At 41.5% G+C, this 26,896-nt stretch overlaps 1 protein-coding gene and 1 long non-coding RNA gene across 7 annotated transcripts in view; one reads left to right on the forward strand and one right to left on the reverse strand.

Moving 5' to 3' along the window:
• Positions 1–3,873, reverse strand: part of LOC137856212 (uncharacterized) — a 128,359-nt gene extending 124,486 nt beyond the window's left edge. For both annotated transcript variants that reach the window (XR_011096283.1, XR_011096284.1), the window contains exons 1-2: positions 3,728–3,873; positions 2,639–2,813 (exon numbers count right to left, since the gene is read on the reverse strand). This is a non-coding gene — a long non-coding RNA (uncharacterized lncRNA). The remainder of the gene's footprint in view (positions 1–2,638; positions 2,814–3,727) is intronic.
• The window catches only part of WWC2 (WW and C2 domain containing 2), a 100,246-nt gene continuing 76,366 nt past the window's right edge, over positions 3,017–26,896 (forward strand). For 3 of the 5 annotated variants that reach the window (XR_011096282.1, XM_068681299.1, XM_068681300.1), the window contains exon 1: positions 4,028–4,113. Coding sequence is in view for 4 of the 5 variants with exons in the window: in XM_068681299.1 (XP_068537400.1) it covers positions 4,043–4,113 (71 nt within the window). In the remaining variant the exon portion in view is untranslated. Of the gene's footprint in view, positions 3,822–4,027; positions 4,114–26,896 lie in introns of those variants that run through there. The other 2 variants (XM_068681301.1, XM_068681302.1) reach the window with 2 other exon arrangements.

Raw genomic sequence — 26,896 nt, forward strand, 5'->3', positions numbered from 1 at the left:
CTTTTTTTTTTTTATAGTCACAGTTAGTCCCAGAAACAGCTTTACCATGAATCAAGAAGTAAGCAGGGAACAGCAGATTAACTACGCTAGTACAGTCTGGAGTAGGGAATGCTTCTTGTTACATGACAGGGGCACAACTATTTACCCCTTTCTGGGTTCAGCAACCTCTGTTCTTGTGTTCCAAGCTTTCATTTTTTCTCCTTCTAGCTGACAAGAGTGAAGTAGAAAGGACACAAAATGGTTACAAATCTAATTCCCTTTAACTCAGTCCCTTAACTATGTACTACTTCTAATGTTAACAGGTCTGAAGAAGTTCAACATGCATGCACAAAGCAAAACAGGGAACAATTAGCGCCTTTTCATTGAGCCTATCTTGTTATTAATCATATTTACAAATAAATACTTAAGTCATGCCAAAGCTACATTACTCCGTGCTTTCAGACAACTCCTACATATGCACCCTTCTGTTTTGAATAAAGCATGCTTACATCTTCTGAACTATTCTGTCTTATGCAATTAAGCCAAACAATCTGTGGTATGCTGTCAGCTGACAATGTCAGCACAACATGCTAGGAAGGTTATCAGTTGAGATGTAGGAGGTATACTTGCAAAACTACTTTTAGTTAAAATTTATAACATATTTTAGGCTAAAAAGGGTCATTATGAACTTTCTTCTACCTTCTTATATTAAATATAAGAAAGAATATCGAAGGATAGTGGAAGAAACTATTTTCCGCCAGTTCAAATTGCAAAAAAAATAGCAGGAAACAGGATGATAGTTAGTATCTGTTACCTACAACAAAAGCAGACATTTAAAAAGCTAAATGTTCTTCTAAATGTTATGGTAACAATAAAGGTCTGGCATTTATTTACACAAATATTACCTACTTTTTGTCAGTATGACTTCAACTATTGTAATTTCTAAGTAATTCTAAATTGGTATTCTGGACTGTGGACTCTTGACTGCAAATATGATGAAGTACTCAAACAACAGAAAGTGGAGGGGGACAGAGAAAGCCTAACACTCACCACGTAATAGTTTGCATTTAAGTGTAAGCACATCTGTATATGCACCCACAAGAGTAGACAAGTATGCAGTGGTCTTAATACATTTATTCATAAAAATTAAGAAGTACCATTTCTACCTGTTTGTACAAATGAAAGTGTTGATGTTTTCTGATGAGAGGTTTTACTTCAAGGACAGTTAGAAATCAGCTCAACAACCATGTGGATCTCATCTGACCAATAAAAAAACAGATGTGGTTTGGACTGCTGTGGTGGTGACATAGAATAGGGATTAGTTACTACTTCAGATGTCATAATTAACTTTGGGGGAAATGACAGTTCAGTTTTGGCTTGATACTACAAATTTTCTAACTGCATGTGCTTTTTTTTGTGTGGATTGTTTAGAGGGTAGGAATACAGGAATGTTGCTGTATAACAGGCCTCCTTTTTCAGAATGAAAAATGCTGTACCATTATAAAAGCCTCTTATTAATGCCAAAGATAAGTAACTGGCAGCTAGGTTCAGAGAAAAGAATATCCTCTGTAGCTTTTTTCAGCTTACATAACAAGAAACCTCATTGATAAAGCAAACTAAACTTTAAAATGGAAAAAGAAATCCAGCTTATCCTGTCCCATAATTGCTACATGTACTTTCTCACTGCAGGATGTCACCTAAAAGCAAGTTTATAAAATTAGACTATTGGAAGAGACACAAATGTCAATGGATAGTAAAAGTGCTTCTTTACACTGATGGAAAAAAAGACTGGACTTTATGAACCAATCAGCTGACTGAAACTTAATACTCTCAATGAAAATGAATGAGTCTGTTACTTTAATAGGCAATGATCCTGTTACTTTCTGTAGCTGAACTCTGACAGAGATCCAGAGGTTAGGACAGCTCAGTTTTTCTCCACTGTTAATCACCAGGGCCTTATATTGAGTATGTACTTTCATTGCACATCACCTTAATTCAGCAGACGTGAAAATAAAAACTTTAAGATAGTCTGGAGCTTAACAAACACGTGTTTTTTGGGAAGCATAAAAACCATTTGCAGAGATAGGAAAGCAGACTAGTATTACAGAATAAAATAATTAGAGTGACTAAAATTACATAGGTCTTAACCAGATTGGTAATTAGCTAAATTAAAGTCATATCTTAATGGTATTTTTTTTTTTTCTATTTGGGAGCAGAACCAACAATGGGAGTTAGATGCTTGCAAATTAGTTCCTGCAATGCCTAATGGTTAGGTATCTGGCCACTGAAGTGGAATCCAAAACCCTGTTAGGCAGCGGACAAGTCCGGTTCTTAATAAGTGTAATTTGTATCAGAAGAATAATTCATAAAGCTGAGTGCTAAATGGAGCTATAATAGAGTAGGCAAGCAGATTTAAGAAAGAAGGAAACGAGAAGACAGATCTGGATTCCAGACCCCTCTCTCCCAGGAAAATTTTGTTTAATCCAGTAACAGCTAGGTGGAAAGAGACAACATATTCTGGAAAATAGAAAAAAAAGTTGGGTTTCCTAGGAGTTCCAGACACTAAACTACAGCCATAGTCTACCACTGGTGCTCCACTTGTGGTACCAAATCTCAGGAATCAGATATACATGCAAATGAATAGAGCTCATTAAGTTACCTTCTATCAGCCGAGCCATGGTAACTAGCCTCACATGCTCTTCTCCTGTGGCAAACATGAGATAAACGTAGAGTAACTCACACCTGCTTTCTATACTTAATGCAACATAGGCGGCTGCTTTGCAGGCCGGGATGGCTCTGTGCACACAGTACATAGACATTCTCTGCTGGTGTTTCTGTTTAAAAAGAAAGAAAGAAAAGTTTGGATTAGAGGAGAAAAGTTGAAAACTGAAGTGAAAAAGAAAACCTTAGGTATTTTAAACCTCAGCGTCCTCTCCCCAACCCTTGAGCCTTGGCACGGCTCAGAGCGAGCCCACCTGAACGCCCCCCCAGGGCTGCGAAGCCCAGCTCGTGAGGCGCAAATACCTCTCGCCAGCCCCGACGGGAGGCCGAGGGGAGCTCCGTGGGGGCGGCCACGACCCGGGGCAGCGAGGTACGGGCGAGGCTGCCCCCAGACGTGCCCTGAGGGGCCGGGACAGCCCCCGGGGCCAGCCCCAGACGCGGGGCCGGCCCCCGGCCCTCAGACAAAGGGCTTGGGGCAGCCGGGGGGCAGAGGGCTCGGGGCGGCGGAGCGGTGCGGGAAGCCGGCCCGCGGGGGAGCCGCGGGGCCTCCCTCTCCGCCTCGCCCGTCCCCTGCCCCTGCCCCTTCCCCACGCCGGGCATTTTCCTGCCTCGCTCCTCGTCCCGCCCCGCTCGGGGCCCGGCGCGGTGTCGGCGGGCAGCGCCGTCAGGGTTAACCGCGAGGAATGCGGCGGGAGGAATGTGCATGCAGATGAGCGGGATGCTAATCTCATGCTAATGAGCGGCGGCCGCGGCCGCCCGGGGCTCAGCCGGGCTCCCCGCACCCGCGCCCAGACGGCAGCTGGGCTCCGCCGGGAAGCCTGACCCGGGCTGCCGCCCGCCCCGACATGGTGGACTGAGAGCCGGCGGCCCCCCAGGCTTCGCCGGGCTCCCCCCAGCGCGTCCCCCGGCCTCCCCGGCCCGGGCGGGGGCTTTTCCCGCTTCCCTTCTTTCTTTCCGTCCCTATGGAGCAGCTACCCCCGCCCGCCGACCATGCCTAGGAAAGCGGGGAATGGGCAGCTCCCCTTACCCGATGGCTGGGAGGAGGCGAGGGATTACGACGGCAAAGTCTTCTACATTGACCACAACACCAAGCAGACCAGCTGGATCGACCCCAGGGACAGGTGGGTGCGAGGCCGGGGGGCAGGGGCTGGGAGCACCCCCCTGTGCCTTCCTCCTCCTCCTCCTCCTCCTCCCCATCGGCACGCTGTGTGCGAGCCCCTCGGTGACTTGGTGTCAGGCTTTTATGGACCGGGGGGGGGGGGGACACGGGGGGGGACGGGGCACAGCACAACTCTTTCCGGAGGCAAGCGGGGTCGCTGGAGTTTGGGGAAACTCTGCCTGGATGCCTGGGTGGCGGGGGCCCGGGGACAAAAGGTGGCCCTGGGCGCTGAAAGCAGCCGGGCTTCCCGACAGGTACAAAACTTGGCGGCTCCCTCCCCAGCCCGAGGCGCTGCCCGGTCGCCATCCTTCCTTCCCCCGCCGCCCCCTGCGCGGCGGCGGCTGTGGGGCCGCCCCCCGGGCGCTGCCCCCTCCGGTGTCCCGGTCCCGGTCCCGTCCCCGGTGCCGTCCCTGGTCCCGGTTCTGTCCCGCCCGAGGAGGTCTCCGCTGCTCCCGGGGGGGGGCCCGGGCTGCCCGAGGCCTCGTGTGTCCGCTAGGCCTCGGCAAGGCTCGTTCCTCTCAGCCCCCCTTGGCTGCTCTCAGCGCTAAAATCGGCAAAAGCTGCCCTAAAACGCGGCGTGAGCCGGGCGGGCAGCCTGCACGCTGCGAGCACATGAGCCAGTGGGGCAGGGCTTTCGGCTGGGGCTGGCTCCTGCCTCTACGGGGGGGCTTCAGGCTCCACAAGTGGCTGCCTGCTAACAGGGTGAGGCTGGGCGCCCCCCGTACCTGTGGTAAACCCATGCACTGTGGCCAAAGCGGTCCCGAAAAGTTATTAAACACCCAAACTTTGCCTGTATGACGAAATCACGTGTATTCCCTATCACACATAACCTATACGTATAACTACGTACAAAATACAAGAGTGTGTGCCAGTTATCAAAACCTTCTAAAAGGCATTATCAATTTATGGAACAAGCTGTGCTGAATTATAAATGAAGGCCCGGCTTTGTATTTCGCTGGTGGAATTAGAAAAGGCCCTTGTGACAAAGTTTGCGGCCCGTGAGCTGCAAAGGGAGGCTTTGACAAGCATCCTCTGCTGTGTCAGGCCTGCTGCTTGTTGTACTCGGTATAACAGCAAATTCCAGTAATGGCAAATATAATGCTTAACGTGTTTTAAAGTGTAAAGGAATTTAAATACCTTGTAAATATTAGTGAGCTGGTAAAGTATACAGGACAGTGGGTTTCAGTACACCTGTAATAAACAGGCCTTTTGGGGTCACTGAGTTTATTTTTTCACTGCAGACAATAAGTCCTGTTTTTACTGTTTCTAGAAATAACATATTTAAAGTTTTGTTTTTAGACTTCTGTGTTTGTGAAGCAGATTAAAAGGTGGTGTAACTGAGGTAAAGCAAAAAGAAAATTTGAGTCTACTCATTATAATACTGCCTCAAATCAGTTTATTTACTTTTTCCACATTCTGTAGCCTTCAAGAGTTCAAGGGTATTTATTGGTAATATTTGGTGGTAACACTTGAGTCTTCACTTAACAGACTGGGCAGCTCAGTGAGTAACAATTGTCTGTTTGCCATCTTACAGGTATAGGATAAATATTGTTTCATCAATACGTTGATTACAGGCGAAAGGGAAATCAAGTCCTGAGACCTGATAGCCTGTAATGAGAACTAAGGAAGTAAAAGACCTTGTTCAGAAAGTGTGGTGTTTGGAAATAATTGTTAACCCTTGTCAGTCATGCAAAACAAACAGAAAGAGAGATTTTGTGCTCAGTGCTTGAGCAAATCTACAATTTAGTATACATGGCTCAACTGTGAAGCTGAATTGCCTGCACAGGAGCCTGACAAGCCCATTTAATCTGCAGTTTACACTGCTTGTATTTACAATATCTGTATTTACAATCTGTTTGTATTCGTGACCTGGTTTGGAAAAGCGTTTGAAAGTCTCGTGATGACTTTGTTTGAGATTGCATTGTATTTTCCAGGTATTTAGAGAATGTATATTCTGAAACCATGTAGGACAAAATGAGGGCTTCCTGTCAGAAAAACTGGAAAGTGATCTTCCAAGTTTGTTATTGCAGTAAAATCTGGATTTATGCTGTGTCTAACGTACCTGAAATCGTCGAAATGAAGACTATGGATTCTACAGGAAGACTAGAAACACATTACTTCATTTGATGATACTTGCAGATTTTGTTTTCAACTTTTTTTTTTTTTTCTGATGGAGTTTTTCATAAAGTTTTCATAATGTACTTGTGGAATATTACAGTACACAGGCTCCTAAAATCTTTCGCTGGTAAAGCAAGTGTGGAATATGTATGTTTTTATGGGCCATTTTTCTTCTGCTTTTATTGTACGGCATTCTCTGGATATTTTTACATAGAAAAGTGACACTTGAAATTTTAAAATAATTTTTTAACCTCTTTGATTGAGAAGATGCAAATAGTGGAGACAAGCACTGTGAGACGACAGCCCGTATGTCTGTGGGTCATCGGGTGTGTTTGGGCACAACTAGGAGTCCTTGTTACTGGTATAAAATATTCATGTCTAGAAATAACCTGACAGTTGAAAATACCATATTCCTAGGCTTCTTGGAAAATTTTGTGGGGTTTGTTTGTTTCCTAAATGTGCCAGTACTTGTTTCACTTACTTTTCTAGATGTTCTGATAGTACATGTAACTGTTACTGCGTATGTGGTGCAGGTTTGTTGACAATAATGATAACTTTGTGTACAGCTGTGAAGAAAATCTCACATCAGCTTCATGCTTGTGGCTTAGTTCTCAGTTTTGCCCACTTCATTTATCTGAGTAAACCCATTGACATTAGAGAAGCTCACACTAGCAAGGGCAAGAGTGACTTGGCTTGTATATTTCAGGGAGTACTGTGAAAGTTATTTGAATTGCTCTGTTCTTTAGATTCTTTTGTTTTCTTTTGTGCTGTTCAACAGTGATTTCTCTCTCCGAACACTTAGGTTATCATATTCGTTTGTTCTGAAGACTGGTGACCCAAGTGAGAGGGCACTCTGAGATGGAAGTGTGAGGAGGAGAAGATGTAATGGCAAGAACATGGGAGTTGTAGTAACATTTTCACTGGCTAAATATATGGGTGTTATTTCTTCTGACTCCTCCAAGCTATAGCAAACTGAGATCTCACTGATCTTATCAGTTCCTCTGAAAAAGATTTATTGTAGAAAGGGAAATAGCCAAAAATATCAATTGTATCATGCTGCTACTTGATAAATTTAGGAAAAGACAGCTATGGACTGGAGAAAGTGAGCCAGAGGAAAAGGTGTGAAAGGGCTAGAGGAATTTATACTCTCTTTGAAGTTCCCTTGAAACTCTTGCAAGTTTCTAGGATGCTAAAATAATGTGTTTTTTTTTTTGTTTTGTTTTGTTTCTTTGTTTTTTCATTGTTTCCTTTTGTTTGTTTTCTGATAGGCAATTAAGAAGGCCTTGCAGTTGAGACAGAAATTTAGAAAGGAAAACTACATTTTTTTCCATCATGTGACACATTTTAAGTGGGCCTCATATTTCTTACAGTCCTACGTGGAACCAACAGAGTAGAGCACCAAGGAGAAACAGAATAGGAGACAGGAATCTCAGTAACCTCAAATCTTCAGCAGTTGGATGATGTTTGTGTTTCTCATCAGGAATGCAGGGCTTCTTGTCTCCTGGTTTCTGCATAATAAATGGTCCGTGCTCCACTACTCAGCATCACTGACTTTATATATATATATTCTTTATTAATAGCTTGCCTAAAATGAATTTTAGGCATAACTACATAAACAACAAGTGCTTGAGAAACATAGGATATGCAGAAACCAGAGAGCTTCTCTACTCAGAAGTTGTGGAAGAATTTTCATAGTGCTGACATAAGAAGGTAATGCGGTTTCCATTGGTGCTTTCATCTTTTGGGGAGTTGAAGGCACTACAACTTCTACCATGGATTTCTGTAACTTGTGTGAGATTTGTCTGTCCGAATTAGCACTTTATTAGTTGGTGACAGTTAAACTTTGCATGCCTTTTTCCCTCAGAAAAGAAGGGCACGTTGTTTCTTTTTTTACTGGAACTTGCTTTCTCTTGTCCTGTGAACATCAGAATCCCTGAGAAGAAAAGAAAGAAAAGGCTGAAGCTACTTGAGCAGGAGGGCTGTCATCTTGTCTCCTTCCTGGACACTACAATGGCTCAGGAGTGCTTGGTAGGAGACTTAAAGCCATTTCAGGTGGAAAGTTAGAGGAATGGGGCATATACTGTGCCATACTTCTACCTTACTGTGTTGATAGAAGTTAAGGGTAGCATCAGAAATAGGGAGGAAGTGGGAAAGGGAATAGCATGATGGCATGTACCATTAGAGATTGAAGAATATGTTTGGATCAGTTCTTTTTGTACAGACATAAGCTGTGTTGGGACAATAAGTAGAATAACACTTTCTGAGGTGTTCTGTGTCAGAGGTGCTAGGCAGACACAGTTCTGTGGGACGCTGGTGACTGTAGGTAAGGAACAACTTCTGACACATCTCCCCCCTGCCCCAGGAGCTGTAGTGGTGGTGGTGCCCACAAAATTGGGACAAAAATAGGAGAATGATTCACCTGTCCTTTGAAGAATTATGATGTTAAATTGAAGCGTTAGTCATTACATTTTGAAAGGGATGGTTCTTAATTCTCTTTTAAGTGCAAATTTTCACATTGCAGGTTTAAGGTACAACTGGAGAAATGACCTGATAAATCCTTTCTTCAGGGTCCTGATTGCAAAGAATGAATTTAATGGCAAACTGTCCCTGAAATATTCACTTTCCCATTCCCTTTTATTTTCCCTTGCTTCTCCCTTGTTGCTAGCAGTGGAGGATAGTGTGAGGCCTTCGCTTTTTGGTGGCATTGAGCTGTTGAGTGATTGCCTCACCATACCTTAGGAAATAATAATCTTAATATGAAATAGTCACCTGTCTGTTCTGGAAAATCAGCAGAGGACCATTTGATGACACACTGAAGTGTACAACTTGCAATAAATGTGTAGTGAGATAGAACTATTACTTTTTTTTTTCCCAGCTGTGTTTCCCAGTATCTTTTCCTGCCTTGTTTCAGCCTGTAGCATCATTTACTGTTTGTTCTTTATCCTCACTCCACGTAATTCATAATTTGTTCGTGTCTGCTTGTCTGTTCAGGAATGTGCATATTCCCTGTGAAACTGTCTGGTATCTTATTCTGGTTTCAGTGACAGGTTGGGAACTGCTTTTATTTAATTGCATATTTATTCAAAATAAAACCTGCGATGCAAGTACTGAACTCGCAATGAGAGACTAGCCGTGTCTGAACTTCTGACACCTTCATTTGTTTATCCAGTGTAAAGTAGCATTCCAGTATTACAGCGCTAATATAGCTGTGATAGCATCAGACAGTGTTAAAATACATAGTGATTGTGTCTGTGGGTTTTTTAACCAGTCTGTCATTTGCTTGAGGATATGTGTTGTTGGTTTTAGCATTAGTGAAAATGGCTGCGTAAATCTCAGATAACGCTTTTATTCTTTATTTCTCTGGGAGTGATAGGGCTGCTCTGTATCTTTCATCTTGGAGCATGTAAAGTTAACAAGTCAGGAAATGCAGGCTATTTGCTTATGTGTGCAAAGTAAGTACCACTGCTAAAGCCAAGGACTGTGACCTGTTACGTAAAATGGGGCAAGTGGTCTAGACTGTGGTTTATCCAGACCTGTGTCTGTAGTGCTTACCTACTGGAGCTATGTTGATTAAAACCTATCTTGACTTGCAGGATAGCATTGCTGTAGTTCTCACGCGCAATGTAAGCTATGCTCAATGAGAAATTGTATGCAAGAAGGAAAATACACCTCTTCTCAAATGGAGCAGAGCTCTTTGCTAGAGATGTTTTCCTACTACAACTAAAAAAAGGAACCCTTCGGAATTACCTGATACTTTCAGGAAAAGGAAACTGGTTTTACTTTGAAGTAATGGCTGAGAAAGAAGTTTTCATTGTATGGAGGATTGTCAATAGAGATCAAATAGGACAAGTTATTTACAACTTTAAGGATTTGTACAGTTTTTGTTAGTTCTTGTCTTAATTCCAGCTAAATAACTTCTGTTCAACTCTTTGGTTAAAATTCAATGCTTAGACATGTTATTAAGATTATTAGGAAGAATAAGCTAAGAGGATTCCCTGCTTTCACTTACTAATGTTTATAATGGATAGACAAGTTGAATTTTGTGAAATATGTTGTTGTTGTTGTTGGCATTCTTTTTAGTCTAAAAAATGTTACACGTATTTGAGTTTTTATAATTTTTGTGTCACTCAGATGACTAGAAATCAGAAGAATACTAATGGAAAAAATGGAAGATGTTGAAAATGGACCAGCATATGGCAATATTTACATGGTGACACATTTTCAGAAAGATACAAATAAAAACAATGCTGAGATTCCCAAACTATTACACTGGGACATATAAATTCTTATTACCACAACCTGCAGGCAAGTGGAAGAGGTTTGTAGAGGGGTAATGCATCCCTCTGTCTGGATTGTCACGGTCCTGTTTACCCATCCCTCTCCTGCCACCGAGTAGTGACCTAGGAGGCAAACAATAATTACCAGGAGGCGATTTGGCTCAAACAAGACCCCTTGTTTTATAGGATTATTTTCCAGCAGAATTGGTTTGGGTCATTGAATGTATACCAGTGCTGCTGAGAGGGAGGAGACAAGTCCAGAGCTGGGAGCAAGAGGGGATGGCTGATTTCCATTGTCTATGAAGCAAATGAGAAATTCTTTGATTTTGGAGTATTTTTTCTCATTTTTCATACAACACGTTATAAGCTCTGCTGCGAAGTATCACACCCTGCAGACATTGGCTTGCAGTAAAATTAGGCAAGCAAAATGACAATGTAACTCAAAGCTTTTGAGTGTTTTATTGGGTGAAGCATACTGGAGCTGTTTGTCTGTATGGACAAATTGACTTGCCCCTCATTTGGAAGGAGCAGCCAGTGGCTGGAAAGGAGAGTGATGTAGAAGTTATCTTCTCCCTTCTGTTACTTGAGTAGTTTATATGGTTTTGCTTTGTGGATGTGGGATTTTTGTTCTATTCTGTTTTGAAATAGCACATTTAGAGCTTTGCTGAATACTCTTCTCAGTGGTGTTTTCTGATTAAAACCACTGGTAATGCTGCAGTTCCTACCCAGTGAAGTCTGTCTCTGACTCTTGTGTTTTTAAAAAGACAATGAGAAGTTGGTTTCTTTTTATCTTATTTTCTTAAAATGTACATTTTTAAGGCTAATTTCCTTTTGGAATTTTTTTAAATTGTTTACGACTTCTGGGCCAAGGCAGTATGTCAGTGATATGAATGTATTCTGTCAACTGAAACAATCATTTGCATCTCATAGAACAAGATCAGATGCTATCCTTTGAACTTGAATACTGTTTGTACTTGAAGAAAGGCAACTTTATCTCATCAACTCTGAATGCATATTGTATTCAAAGTAACTGTTTGGATATGTAAAGACATGTATTGTCTTGGGACAGCAAACAAAGTCTGTCTGTTCTTGATTCTTGCTATAAAATACTGCAGGTTGGACATATTTTGGTGTATCTGTACTATTTTTCTCAACTCATTAAATCAAACTTCAGTCTGTATTTGAAAAAATAAAAAAGCTATACTGGAATGCTTTCCATAATAAACTGTTTGTTCTTATAATCAGGATTTCAATGTCTAGAAATACCAGTCTTGCTTTTACTTTCAGTATAGGGAAAAAGATCCAGAAGGATCTGTATTTTCAGCTAAATCCTTCCAGGACGTTCTATTTGTGCTAGCAACTTTCTCATGCTGTTAATGATGAAGAGTACTTTACACACCTATTGTTTCTTTTTAAAGTACATTCAAGTGCGAAACTGTAGTCTTGCCCAGATAAGCTTATCTATCTTATGGCCTGCGGATCTGGCTGGTGAAGAATTATTGCTCTGATTCAGTGCCGTGCCCTTCGCTCTTCAGAGCTTGCCTCGTGTAGCTGAGAATGTGTGACAAGGCTGCAGGTATCGCCAGGCAGATGGCAGGTGAACTTCTGGTGTTTTGCAGATTGAGCACAAGCCCATGGTGCTGCATGGCCCTTGTATGATGAACAGTGCCTGTCTTTTAGCTACGTGGCAGGTGTATGTCCTGGTAGCATCTTGTCAAGGAAGGGGATTTGCCTACAGCACAGGTACCCTTTGCCATGGCAGAGTGTCTGTTTTGATCACACGTTGGAGGATGCTCTGGATGTTTCTGTAGTGGTTCTGGAGGAGGAGGCATGGCCCACTTTAGCTGAAAATGCAGGCTTTGTAACCTCTCTTGCTGCCTGTGGTAGATTGCAGAAACATTGTCAGGGAAAGAAATTTATTTCCTCTTAATGAGGAAACAACGGGGTGGGATTTTTCCTTTGTTTAATGTTGTCAGCTGTTAAACTGTGGTCTTGTCCAGAAGCATCTGTCTCATGGCCTAATAATCTGACCAAAGAAGAGTAATTACTCTTACTCAAAGTCTTGTCCTTTCATTCTTAATTTGCATTTACTTGATTAAGCTGAAAACATTTAGGTAGACTTAAAACTTTCTGCCTTTTCACCTATGTTAACAAAATGTCTCTGTGAAAGCTAATTCCTGTTAGAAGTAACCACGTGCAAAGCTTCAGCTGGTTAATAAACAGTTACTGTGCATCAGCAAAAGAAGTAATCCTGATTTTAAAACTACTTTGTAAAATGCAGTTATTGAGCAAATGGTTACAGTTCCTGTCCTGTGATTTGATTCACCTTCAGGAGCCAGTCTGGCTGCATAAGACCTCCAGGTGGGTGCTGCTGTCCTCGCTGTAGCCTTATCGGTGTGGAGCCTGAGCAGAGATTTTGCCTTCTGCTCCACGAAGACCCAGTGGGGACCACATGCAGGGAGCAGGGTTTGTAGTGCAGTAAGGCTGGAGTAGTTGTGAGCCAAACAAGGGAGGAAATGTTTTGGTTTTGTTTGTTTTGGGAGGGCAGTGGGTAAGTGGGACATGTCATAGAATGTAATGCACTTTGCTCCTCTGATGTACTCCGTGGTTACAATTGCTTATAAAGCTCCTTTCAACTATGTTGTCTTCTGCATTTTTGTCTGACATGCACATGATATAAACCTTCTTCATGAACTAAATGATGTCTATTTTTCCTATGTAGTCTGTCACTCAGGTGCACTTCTACTTCTCTTGTCAAATATGTGTTGTTAATTGGAGTTTGAGTTCAATTTTATAATGTTCTGGCTGCCTTTAGTTAACAGTGAATGTCTAGTTTCAGGTATTACTGTTTTGTATTTGTGCTTCCTTGGTGAAACGCTGACTAATGCAATATCAAATATATATATATTTTTTTTATTATTATTTTTTAAGAGGTATGTCAAACATCCTATGAGATACTTGTGAGCTTTCAGAAGCTTAGGAGCTTAGTAGCCTATTTCTTTAGGATGTGATGGCTGGATGGGAGTAGCTTCCCTTCCTAATTTGTTGCTTGTTGTTGTAACTTTGGAAAAAAAAAAAAAAAAAAAGTTAGGTCATAGCTCTGCCTTGAGAGGGCTTAATTATGTATGGGGCTTAATTATGCTTTTTGTGCACTCTTGGGGGATGTATAGCTGGGCATGCCAAAGCCCACTCAGTTCCATCCAATCTGACCTCATATTCTCAAGACCTATATAATGTGTATTCACGTTAACAAAGGGAAAAAAATCAAGTCCTTTTTAGCTCTTCCTATCAGTGGTCATCTTAACACATTATGCCATTTATGATAAATTTTCAAGTATGACCTTGCAAACATTACATATATATTTTATTTTTTTTGTCATTGATTAATTTTTCTCATGTTTCCTGTAATGGAGAGTGTTACTGTCTGCAGGATCTGACCCAAATGGTATTTTGTTTTGTTTTTTATTGTTGTTGCTTGAGACATTTAGTACAAGGTGCAGAGATTTGCATTTGCTTCCCCCTCCTCTCTGTTTTGTTTTGTTTTCTTCAGTTTGGACACAACTGCAGAGTGGTGAGCAATTCTCATTTGGACTGCTGTGGCCTTCTCTCCAAGAGAGATTTGCAAAATAAGCTATGATAGGAGTTTAAGGCATGAAACTATTCAGTACTAAATTCCAGAGAGCGCAGCGATAAACTGCCAAAACTGGAATTGGAATGTCCATAGCGTTGGAGTGAAAGAGGGAAAACAGAATGCTGCTGGGATGCTGCAGCCTCCCAAGGTCTGGCTTGAATTTTTCCCTCTGAAGTAAGGAGTAGCGTTCCCTTTAACATAACAGCTTGGAATGCAGACCTGGAGAGAAGCTCCAGCTACCGCTGTGTTACAGTACCTAATGTTCCTGTACAGGAGGAGGTTGGCTGAAGTGTTTCCTATTTCCCACGTTCTTTTGCAGTTGTCAGCTTTGTTTTGTACAGAAGTGGCAGGCTGAGGTGGTGCTTCAGTGAGTTACAGCATGAAGAAGGATCACTTGGAATGGAAGCATTAAATATTTAAAATACTTCTTTTTGAGACATCAAGTAGTAAATAATTGTTCATAAGAGCATGCAATGCAGGGTAGTCTGACAAGGAGCAAAGACCTTCCTTCTGTCATGTCCCATGTATTGCAGTGTTTGAAACGAACTGTTAAAGTATTTACAATCATTCTGGAAAATGGGAGAACGCTATGGATGTGAATAATCATCTGAGACCTCTGCGGGACATTCCTGAAATACTGTTCAAATGACTAGGGAAATTATGGGATGCAGCAAAACACACAAACACTGCGTGCTCTTTAGTCAGGCTCACACAGTCAGTGGTTCACTACTATACTAAGTAAGGCATAATACAACAGGAACTTAGGCATTAAACATGATTTCTTCAAGTTTCTGAGCCTCAGATGTTCTTTACTGTTTTTTTGTTGTTGTTTTTTTGGCCCCCTTTGTTTTTCTATCTCCTCTTTCAGAGAAAGACTTCAGAGAACTAAAGTTTGAGGTCCGTTAAGGAATGTCTCTTAGTTAGACTGCTGTGTTAGCTAATTTACTGATACTACAGTCTAGAAGGTGAATTGCTCATAGCAAAGCAAATTATTATGGTGATGCGCATTAGGCTTTTGGGGTCTTGTTCGTGTTGCTTGCTTGTTGTGTTGTTCGGCCTCACTTGCTAGCACTGCTTACAGTGATGTAAAATGCTGTGCTATGGGAGGTTGTTGATCTGCATTCAGGACCTGGCTGGCCCATTTGCTCGGAATATGTGAAAATCATCAAAACTTTGTTTTTTTCCAGGCAAAATTTTGGCAAGAAAAATAAGCCTTGATGACAAATGTAGAAGAGTTAAGTATTTTTCCTTTAAATAAATAACATAACATAAATTCTTTAGAACCTCCTGAACCCATTATTTCCTGTCCCTATTTGTATTCTGTGGAAGAGAGACCTGTAAGTGTAAAAACAAGTATTTCAGGGTTTTATAACTTGCCTTTCTTGCATTATTGACTGGGCAGAATGTGGCTTTATTGGGGGAGATCATCAAATTAACTAAACGTGATATTTTGGAAAAAAATCTTTGTTTCAGAGAAGTAATGTGTTGATCCTGTCTAGTTAAATTCAGGGAAAGCACCTAGAACCATTCCTCCCATGAAGTCATTAATCCCAAACACCCATACCTTTAATGGCAAAATTCAGTGATGACCAAGGAGTTACAAGAGAAGGATACTAAAATGTGCTGAACTGGAGGGGGAATTATGAGGGGAGAGGGAGGTTACTGGTGGTGCTTTGCCGTGTAATGACATTAACAGAATCATTACCTGCTTCAGCAGCATCCGCAAAATATTGTAGATCTTATTTTGTTCTTGCTATAAGTCCCATGAGCAAAAATATAGAAATCAGCTTTCTTTCTTCCTTTGAAGACTCTTTCTGCGCTATGTAATAGTGAAATAGATCTCTGACACCCAGCAGTTAGCGTGTACCTTGAATTTTAGAATTTGATGGGGACAATGTAATATACATCTAGTGATTGGTTTATTAAAGGTACCTGTGTGAGGGCTATGTTATTTGCAGTGTAATCTTAAAGTTAGTCCTAGTATATGTACTCAAAACATCTCATTATTATTTTTGTCAGTTCCTCCAAATGTGACTTTGGAAGGGACAACATTTTAAAGTTTGTTCCAGAAAGCACTTTGAGAGATAGGGATGATTGAAAACAACTCTCCTGGATGGCACCTTGCTGTACTTCATAGATCATAACAGCTTTTATTCACCACTGTGATTGTTTTTTAAATTACTACCTGTGGATGAATACTTGAAAGAATTGCCCTGCTGGCTGCATATTTGGTTTGATTGGGGGCTATCTTGAAGTTGTCTTTAAATTACATGGGGTTCTTGATGATCCTAGCATTTTCTGATCTTCTTTCTTCTGCAGTTTTGTTTCATAGACTCTTGCAAGTTTAGGGAGAATAATAATTCTCTTTAATTTTTTTTCGTCTTAAAAAAAAAAGTCATTTTGAGCTAAATATTCAGAGATGCTTCTTTCAAAAATGATAAACGTGCTGTTTATTTTGCATTATTCTTCCCCCAAAGATGTAAATTTTGTAATGAATGATTATTTTACTAATAGTTGCTGATGGACTGGAAACTGTTTAATTTATACAAGATGTATTTGTCGCAGGGAGAACGCCAAGTGACATCCATGAGAGCGGTGTACAAAAGCGATGCTGCTTTAATACTTTATTAAAGTATCAGTATGGCAGTAATGTGCTACATGTTTTTCAGAGGTGGATGTTTCATTGGACTGTCACTAAAAAGGCAGAAGAAAAGAGAGGAAATGAATGTCACGAGACAAAGTGACAGTTGAAGTTAGCTGAAATATTTTGAATAAACAGCTTTTTTTTTTTTTTCCACAAAACTTGCAGTGTTGATAAGTCCGTATAAAATGTTACATTTTTCTGTGTTGATGAAAATTTTGTCAGGGAGCCCTTTTGGGAGCGTGAAAGGCTGGGAAGGTTTTATTGCTTGTTAGGCAGGGCGCTGCTCTGGAATGTGAAAGAATCAGATTCCAGTCCCCGGCTGGACTCGAGCGCCTTGGTGCTGTGGAAAAGCCATCTCCCTGCCCCTGATGAAGGGGACGGGGCAGGTACCTGAACACCCAGGTCCATTTCCTTCACGGCTGCAACCCGAGGCAACAGGGAAATCAGCCTCCGGTTCAGAAAACAGAGCATTGCAAACGTTTTTCTGGAGGGGAAAAGCAAACAGAGGAATAAAAAGAAACAATGCTGTAAAAATTCCTGTGAAACGTAATGGTTGTCCTCTCAATAGCAGTGAGGTGTGCCTATCACTGGAAATATTTAACCAGAGACAGTTCTCAATCTCCATAAATTCCTCTCCGATTTTTATCAACAGCCGTTTCCAGCTGCCGTGCCCCGTGTTCCCTGTTCCTGGTGCACGGCCTTCCTTTAGTCACTCAGGACATCACCCCAGCGAACGAGCAGAAGACAGGAGGGTGATGGAAAGAGGGGGCCGTAGCCCGCCCAGGTATATCACCCCGTCTGTGGGATGAATAAAAGGAGGTGAGGGTGACAGCAGCGGGGGAGAGTGACATTTTTTGTTGTGCTCAAGTCCACTGTCCGGCTGAGCGTGGCAACCTTAACAGCACAGCTTGGGCTGCTGGTGGCTGGCAGGGCAAGCATGACTTGCTCTGTACGGTTCTTGTTAGGTCGGCTCCTTGGGCCCTGCAGACAGGCTGAGCCAGGCCTTCCTTCTGCAGATCCCTAAAAACCGAGTTCACGAGATTCTAGCTGGGTTTTGGGCTACCTTTGCCCTTGGAAATTGCTTCCCCCTTTCTGCTTTCTTTTTCTGAGGTATTATAGCAGCTGGAGGAAGCAAGACAGAAGGAAACAAGGACACGAAGGTCAGCGTTGGGGTGTTTCAGTCCTTGTATTGTCTTAGCAGGGAGTTCGGTTTGTTATGGCAGGCTGCAGATATCCCCTGTACCTCAGCTGAGGGATTTCTGACCCTTCTCTGCCTCATTCTGTGTGCAGCAGCTGCAAACCATGCTCTGCAGGCCCTACTCTGTCCTGCTCTGCTCAGCTGACAGAGAGACTTAGCGGTCTTTCTGCCTAGATTGACTTTCACAGGAGCATCCCACCACATGGATCCCTTTGCCTGTGTCCTCACGGCCCGCAGCAATTACCCAGGCTTATCGAGAATACGGTCAGTCACAACACATCGCTGTTACCTGGGCCACCCGTGAAGGCCTTTGGTTACGGCCTAAGCATAGCGTGTGACGGTACCGTAAAGGCCCTTTGGGCATTAAACTTCCCAGTCAGGTTAGCGAGAGGCTTTGTCTTCTCAAAGCTTGCTGCAAGGATCCAAAAATGCCCCAGCCTGCTTCCTTCAGCTGGCACGGTGGATTACCATGCTCCATCAACTGGCCTAATTCTTCGGCTGCCAGTGAGGGTCACCAAGCACTGCTGCTTCCCTGCCTATCTCCCCGCGGCTGGTTGCAGAGGGACAGCAGGAAGAACAATCCGGACTCGGACAAATAAGAAGACAAACTGTTTGTTTCTTCACAAATCCTATCTGTCTCTGTTGCACGAGGCCATGCATTTCTTTTGTGGGCTCTGGTCAAGCGAAGCCTGGTGTCACTACCAAAAACCAAACGTGTTTTATGAAGGTTTTTGCAGGCAGAAGTCACTTCTGGACAGTGCTGATGCAGAAATGCTGATAAAGGCTGAAATCCTGTAATGTCAAGAAATTAACTGTGCTTTTACTCAGGCTGTGGTTCTTTGAAGCGATGTTGCTATTTATATAAGCTACGTAAACCAAATCGGAGACCTTGCTAAAATCCATTTATTGTTAATTTAAGTGCTAGAAACACAGTGACTTTAACACAGAGGAAGTAGTAAAGTGAAGGAGAAAAGAAATGCGATGGGCAAAATGAAACATTTCTTGTCTCTTTGGCCTGAAGCAGTGATGTCAGCAAAAAGGACAGAGCTTAGGCCCTTTCACCCGGACTTCAATAAAGAGCAGAGTTTTTCCACTATGTGACCAGTGTAAAAACTAATGACCACAGGATTTGGGGTTGAAAGAGGATAAAATTACCATATCCTGAAAAAGTGAGTGCAGAGCTATGCAAATCACCTTTAGGAAGGAATTTAACTGCTTTAGTTTATTGCAAACCCCTACTTTTCTTCCTTGATGTTTTTGCCTATAAAGTTCGGATCTTTACAGCATAGCACAAAAAGAGATGCTCAGTGTACTGACAACTGAAAGCATGAACAGCATGAACTGATCATCCCACAAGCGCATTAAAATGTTCAGAACTAAATGTGAAAGAATGGATTTTTCATTAAACAAGCATGCAGCACTGATGATTCCTCTTAACTTCTACCATTTCAAAGACTTGACAGAAGATCAAATCTCTCTTTTTATGGCTGATTTAAATCAATCATTGTTCTGTCCGGCAAAATTCCAAGCCCACATTTGAAAGCTCTTTTGAGAATTCTCCTTCCCCCACCCTAGGTTATATCTGCCAGATCAGGAAATTCCAGCTTCTTCTCTTAAACTTACTGTGGAATCCCCAGAGTCTGAAATGCAGAAAACAGATTTTTGCTGGACTGCAAATAATCACGATCCTCTTTTTCTTCCCTAACCTTTTCACATGCTTTCTAAAATAGAGCTTTAGCCACGCTGAGCGCTTGCAGATAAGCTAAAAAAGAATTGCACTGAGTGTCAGGAGTTTGGAAGTCTGTCCTCGTTTGGTCCAAGTCTGTGCTCGTACGCATTCTCTTTAAATGTTAATCTTCCTTGTATTTGTTTTAATTGCTTTACTTAATATACTGTAGAGCGTCGAAATGCATGCAGGCACTTAATGGCATTTTTAACAGATTAGAAGTTTGGCTCCTATTTAATTGCACTGCTCCCATTTTTAAGCTTTCCAATCCTTCTGGAAATTGTTTTAGATGACTGATGTTTGTAGGAGGAGAGTCAGAAGTCTAGCCTCCAAGCAGATACATTTTATTTTAAAAGCTTGAATGATACATGAAGTAATTTCCCAAAGGAACCTGAGGATATCATGTAGAATTGGAGGAAAAATAGTATCTCAAAGTATTAATATTTATGTTAAAGATTTTTCACAAAAGCAAGTGATGTAGATTGATTTATGAGAGATAGTATGAGACTTTCATTGAAAAGTTTAAAGAGATTACACAAGTAATTGGATAGTGGAGATTTGTATCTGGACTATCTCTTAAGAGCAATCTTCCCTGTTCAGTTTAAAAGAATAATAAATGGCAAATGGAGATGTAATGCTTATCTTGGCAAGGAGTGACTGCGTACTTCCAGCGTGTGAGCTATTGTTGAGGTTTTTCATTACTCAAACTGTGTAAAAACTTTACATCTAACACAATACTTAAGTGATTTTTATGGAGTAATCATTTAAAAATACAGTGCCTAAGAAATTCCAGAAGTCTGTGAAATCGCAGCTTTCCAGTCAGCTGAATTTACTGAAACATCGCTTATATGGCAACTTGCCTCTTCCAGTACAAAAGATATATACGGTGTGGGAGATTACTGTTTAATCAGTTGTTTATGCTTAGGTGGTGTTTTTCCATGAAAGTGCCTCTGCTCAGTGTTTGAGACAGTATTGTAGCTTTCAGTGTTGTTGGCAATTTTTGAAAACACTTCTTACTGGAGCCTCATTAAGGAACTAGTTTTGGCTTTAAAAATCAAAAAGCTAAAGCTTCTCACCGAAGGACAGAATGCTTCTTAGATTTGTTTTTGGCAAACATGATGGAAGTCAGGTAATGTGCCTTTGGTGTAGAAGGAGGCTGTATGTGGAGCATTTCCTTGGCTTGCTCTGGAAAGGTGGGTAGCATTCACAGGATTGGGCTCTTCTGGGATTTACCTGGCTTTGCTTTGAAATTCAAGTAGCCAGGAGATCAAGGTATTGCAATGAGTAGCCATTTTCCTAATTGCCCAAGCAATTCCAGTTCATAATACTGTGGAAATCAAATGCCATTCTCAGTCATTTCTTCCTTTTTTTTTTTTTCAACGCAGGACTTTGCAACCAGTTCCAGTTTGTTGTTAGCCCAAAAAAAATCTTCACCTACCAAAAGCGATCTCCTAACTTTCACCACATAAAGACTGCACACTGTAATTAAACACCTCTCCAGTTTTGCATGCTTCATCTTATCTGTTTTAATAGCTTCATCTGAGGGAGTGTTAGTAGCAGTCATGCATATTACAGCATTGCATGCAACCTCCACGAAGGAGCAGGGTTTCAGAGGCTGTCCCATGACTTGTCCGTACCAACCCAAACTGGGGCTGCGGTTGTTCCACCCTTTAATGTAGCATGGGCATTTGTACCAGTGGTGAACTGGTTAGGCAGCTGAACTGCTGTGGAAATTAATAATCAAATCTCTCCACTCTTGCTAGTTTATTTCTTTGATCTGGCTTGCTCTGGAGTCACATGCGTGTCAGCACGAGTGGAAGAGATGGGGCATGAACGTGGAGCTGGAAGTGGCAGGAGAGCAGAACCGTGAAAGCCAGGTTAGGGCTGACTGAAGTGGTAGGGAGCTTCAGTATTTGGCGTGGCATAGGCAAGCAACAAAAATTATTTTTCTTTAGGCAAGATATCTTACGGTGGGGTTTTTAAGCACCAAGACAAAGGCAGGCAGGCAGGAGTGAGTCTACTTGCCTATGTGGGTGCATGCTTTGGAGGTGTGGCGATAGCAAAGATTTAAAAACTACATGCAAAAAGCATGGCTAGCTGTGAGATCAGACCAAGGTACTTGGGCACCAGATCTCTGATAACATGTTCCACTGCCTGCTTGTCCTCATGGTGAGATTTTTTTTCCTTATATCCAGTCTGACCCTGCTGTTTCAGCTTCTGCCCGTTTGCTCTCATCCTCTCACCATGCCCACCCATGTAAAGTGTCTGACACAAGTGTCTAAAATCCCTCACAGGCTGCTGTTGGGTCACCCTGAGCACTCTGTTCTCGGGGCTGGAGAAACCCCAGTCCCTCACATTCAGCTCGCAGCCCACCACGACCCCAGGGCTGCAGAGCAGCTCCCCAGCTGGTCAGTCCCACACTGTAGCGTTGCAAGGGATTTTCCTTCTTGCATTCAGTATCTAGCAGTTATCCTCGCTGAATTTCTTACAGTTCCTTTTGGACCATTCCTAAGGCCTTCTGAATGGTGATCATATCCCTGATGGTGTTGATTGTTGTCCCCAGTTTGGTGTCATCTGCAAGTCTGATGAGATTGGACTCGGATGCCACGTCCAAATTGTGGATATAGACGTTACGCAGGACAGATCCCTGCAATGATTCACTTCTTCCAGGTAGACTACAACCCACTGACCACTAGCTCAAAAGAAGGCCAGCCTGGGCTGCAGGCTCCTCTTACAGGACTGGGACAGACGAAGAGAACTGGTACTGCGCTTCTGGTCAAAAAGCGGAGACTAGCTATGACTTCCTGCTTTCAAACCAAAGTGGAACATATTCCTGGAAACTTTGTATAAGAGGTAGTGCTGAATTAATTTGTAACATCAACTTCCCTAGAGGTGCTCAAGGCCAGGCTGGATGGGCCTTTGGGCAACCTGGTGTGGTGGGTGGGAGGTGTCCCTGTCCATGGCAGGGGTTGGAGCTGGGTGGGCTTTAAGGTCCCTTCCAACCCAAACCGTTCTGTGATTCCATGGCTAGGTTAGCATTTAGCTTTTACTGAAATCCAATATTGACCATGTATTATTTGCTACAAATGTGATTAATAACAGTCTAAGAAATGTGGATTTAAAGCAATATTTTTGTATTTAAAATAAAATGCTTTGTGTGACCAACTCAACAGAAGCTAAAAAAAAAAAAAGTGTCTTAGGAAAAACTCAATTGGTGTATTGACTCATAAACTATTAAATAACTAAATGCTTATTAAGTAAGAACACATTACAGGGACTTAAAAGATAACTTTTCCTATAAGTTTGCAGTTTCTCTGTAGTGTTTATAGTGAGGCAGTTCAAATAATCCTTTCTAACAGGGGTCCAGTTTGAGGTGTATGTGCAAGGTCAAAGTATTTTTTTTTTATTTTTTTAGTCCCAGTGGGGACAATTCTTGCCTTTAATCATTAAGATTTCTCCATTTTTTTTTGTTCCTTTACATTGCCAAAGAATGAAGATTGTACCACACTGTTTTAGCTATGCTAATATATTGGTAGCTATCTTGGATCAGGTATTAACTTCCCTTTGGTCATTAATACAGAGGTCAGCAGCTTCTGTGTATCTTTGTTGATTTTTTTGTTTGTTTTTGTTTTTCTTTAAGCTTACTTTAAGATAAGATACTGCATCTGACATGGTTTCTGTCCTTGGAATTCTAATTTCCAAAGCTAACAGCCTTAGGAAGTAAAGGAGTAATGGGTTTAATTCATCTGTCTGCATGTGCCAGAAGAGTGAATTCAGAACAAAAATTCCAATAACAAAGTGGTTGTGTGTGGATTTCATGTTTATTATCACTGTGGAGCTACTTTTTGCATTTTTGTAAAGTCTGTTTTTGAAAGCAATTACAGTTTTGACTTCAAAATCCTGTGGCAGTGGGGTTCAACTATGATTTTGTTGTACACGACTTTGTTTTGAACCTGCTCTTCTGTAATTTCTGTTTGTGCCTCCTTCTAGTGTGAGATACAGAGAATAATTGCTGCCTGTTCCCTTCCTTGAATGCAATATTTCTGCTCTGTAAGCAACTTTCAAGATGAGTAATTGTAATCTGTTCAGTTACATATGCATTTTATACCCTGATTGTTATTGCCCATTTTTTTCCATGTCTTCATCTGTGGTTTTATGTTATAGATGTGTGTGTGTGTGTGTGCAGGGCTGTCAGAGCTTAACGCTGTGTTAAAGTGTAATCACAGTAACTTTATAGAAATTATATGATGATATTTTCTGTTTGGTTTTATATTCTTTTCCTAGTAACTTGTAAATGAGCTGTTTGGCTTTTTGAATTCTGCTAAATATTAGGCTGATGCAAAACCATCTACGAGAAGCTGGATGCCTTCTTCAGCAGTATTGGCAAACACAGTTAATGTCTCTTGCTCCAATTAAAAGTGATTCAGTGATACAAGATCTCTTTGCTGATTTTTGTGTCTAACCTCTTTCCTTTTTTTTCCTTTTTTTTTTTTTCTTTTTTTTCCTCCCTATTTGGCATTTCTAAGTGTTAGCTTAAGCAATTAAATTTGAGAATGTGCAAAATAACCTCCTGCTGGTCTCCCCATCTTCTTTCCCCTTCTCACATACACTTTCACCTTGAAAGGCAGGATTGGTAAAACATTGCTTTTACCTACTCATGGGAGTATTATGAATATAGTTTTGATGTTTATACACTTGTTTGAAGAAATGATGGTAATTTACTCTGTGCTGGTAGGGACCACAGCCAGGGAATAGGTTTTAACATACTTGGTGATCTCTGAAGTAATTCCTTAACCTGGATTAGAATTATCTTTGTAAACCAGTGATGCAAACTGCTAACAAACTTGAAGGGAACGTTTCCACATGTAGGAAAGGTAGACAGCCCTGTTCCACTCTGGTAAGTAGAGCATTAGCTCTTCTGGCAGGTCCAGGTTGCCTTTTATAATGTCTCGCAGAATTCCTAAGCAATCTTTGCAAATTACTGCCTTGGAAGTATTTCCCCTGCTCTGAACAGCTGCGTGTGCCAAATATACTCAATAAAGAGGGAGAGAGGGGGTAGAGGAAAGGCTTCTAAGGGTTCTGTGTTTTTTTTTTTCCTTCCTTTTTTTTTTTTTTTTTTTTGAATTTTGCCTTTCTAGGAACTGAAAAGCATATCTGACCTTGAAAGATGTTTAGTCAGTTTGACACGAGAGGTAAAAGCTGGTTTCTTTCTTTATTAAGCGGAGAGCCATGCTGAAGTAAATTGAGTATATGTAGTACTCCTGCTAGTGAGTACTAGAAAGTTTGTTGCATTTGTTCAAGGTTTTGGTATAGCGGTTTTTCTTTCTTTCTTTTTTTTTTTTTTTTTTTTCCCTTTTTGAAGGCAGTTTCTGGGAGTGGGTGTGCGGGAAGGAAGTCAGAGCAGAACACTTGGATGTTTCCTGTTATATAATCGCTGCATATTTCCCATTCCTCAAATCGTATTGCTAGTGGGAATAAATTTCATCTAAAGCTTGAATTCAATTAATATTGTGAATAAAGAATGTAAAAACAGTAGAGGTGCTGAAGGAACTCTATTTTATTTAATGGAATACTATTTTGGATGTGTCTTGAAATATACAGAGGAAGGCAGTTTAATTTCTCTAAATGTATTGATAACTAGAATTAAGTTTTTATTATTAATTTTATTTATAAGTTTTATATATTAGCACCATTGGAAGATGGGGTTAAGTGTAGGCCAGGGCATATATCTGAAACCTTGTTGTAACTGTGATTTTAGAGTACACCTGGGTGACACCTCTGCACCATGTATTTGTAAGTTGTGTGATTAGATTTGTGAGAAGCAAGCACATTTGTCGCACTCCTTATTTGTTATTTCAGTCATGCAGTTTCACTCTTTGGTCAGGCTGTGCTGTCCAGGCTTCTCGGTCAGCTGCAGGGTCCCTCACTCTGCTCTCATGGATGTAAAGGTTTTCTAGAGGCTGGCTTCTGTGGAACCGTAGCTGAAATGATATAAGGCAGCTTTCTGAATCATTTGCACCAAAGGTTGTCAGACTTTTTTATGGTCTGTTAATACTAAGATGCAAACGTATTCCTCTCTCTTTCTTTGTAGTAGTGTGCTGCTTGCAGTTGTATAAAACCAGTGGTGTGTTTGTTCCTTTTGTGTGTAAACAATCGTTAGTCCATTTTAAAGACTGCTGCTACTCTTGTAGCATCTGGAAAGAGAGTTCACCAATGCCAGAGGTAGGCCAAGTGTCCTTGGTACTGTTAGAACTAGGGCAGACTTTTTGCAGCAGGAGCCACAGGGATACCGTCAAGTACCTAACGATTTCATGAGGTCTGCGGCAAAAATGGCTACAAACCAAGTGATTGGGTGAGAAGCTAGAAATACAGCCACGAAGAGCTCAGTATTGAGAATAATGGTTAGAGACGGTGTAGCCTCCCCTAGGGTGCAGTTTGTAGGTCTGTGTCTGAATTGCGGTGACCTTGGGCAGTTAACTCAAGTTCGCTCTTCCCTGCTCCTGGAATGATTGGTGTACTTGGCTGAAGTGCCTCGCGGTGCTGAAGTCGAATGTTTGTGAGGTTATTTGAGATGTTCAGATGGATGGGACTTTTCAAAAGGGCTTGTCACAGATTTAAGTTTCGTGCTACTGAAATTGGTAACACTCCCGCTGACTTCAGTGGGAGCAGAGTTAGGCGAAGGAGTGTGATAAATACCCTCTCCGTAAATCCAAAGGTTCCTTGTAGTGCAAGCATTCGTCTGCAAGAGGAGTGAAGGGGAGTTCACGGAACATTTTCAGGGTTATTTTCTGTAGAGCTCATTTGGACAAGCGTGTATATGAAATTACAGAAAGGAAGAAAGGGAAAGGTTAAGGAGAAGGAAGATCTGTTAATGCTGACATTACTGTCATGATTGTTTTCTGGTTTGGACTGTTTCTTCATTGAGTTTCTCTTTCCCAGACTTAATTTTCATGCTGCAGTAACGTCCTGTCTTTAACCCTCCTGTGGTTAGCTAACTGCCAGGAAGTGTGTTTTTGATACTTACTGCCTGACATACCCAAGCTGATAAATCATCCAAAATAGCAAAATAAAAGTTGTAATCCTTTATAATAAGTGCATCTGTCTTGATTTATTCAGATAAAGTATTTCAGCCTGCGGTCATTTTCCTCCCATTGTTTGTTATATCATGCTTTGGTTAAATGGTAAGCTTTTGGGGACAGATGTTGCTTGGTTTTGCTTACAGAAGCTCTTGCAGAGTTTGAATTTCACAAACCAATGCTTGACTTTTTTTTTTTTTTTTAACATGTATTTCTAAGGAAATGTCTTCCCATTGTAGAGAAATAGTTTGATAATATATGAAATGAGAAGTGAAGTGGGAGAAGCCAGGTGAAGGAAGCATTTCCAAGTCCAGTTTGCAGGTAGAGATTGTAGGATTGTTAACATTTAATCTAGCCGGAAAAATAT

This window comes from Anas acuta, chromosome 4 (genome assembly GCF_963932015.1).
Source record: "Anas acuta chromosome 4, bAnaAcu1.1, whole genome shotgun sequence".
In the NCBI taxonomy this organism is placed as follows: domain Eukaryota; kingdom Metazoa; phylum Chordata; class Aves; order Anseriformes; family Anatidae; genus Anas; species Anas acuta.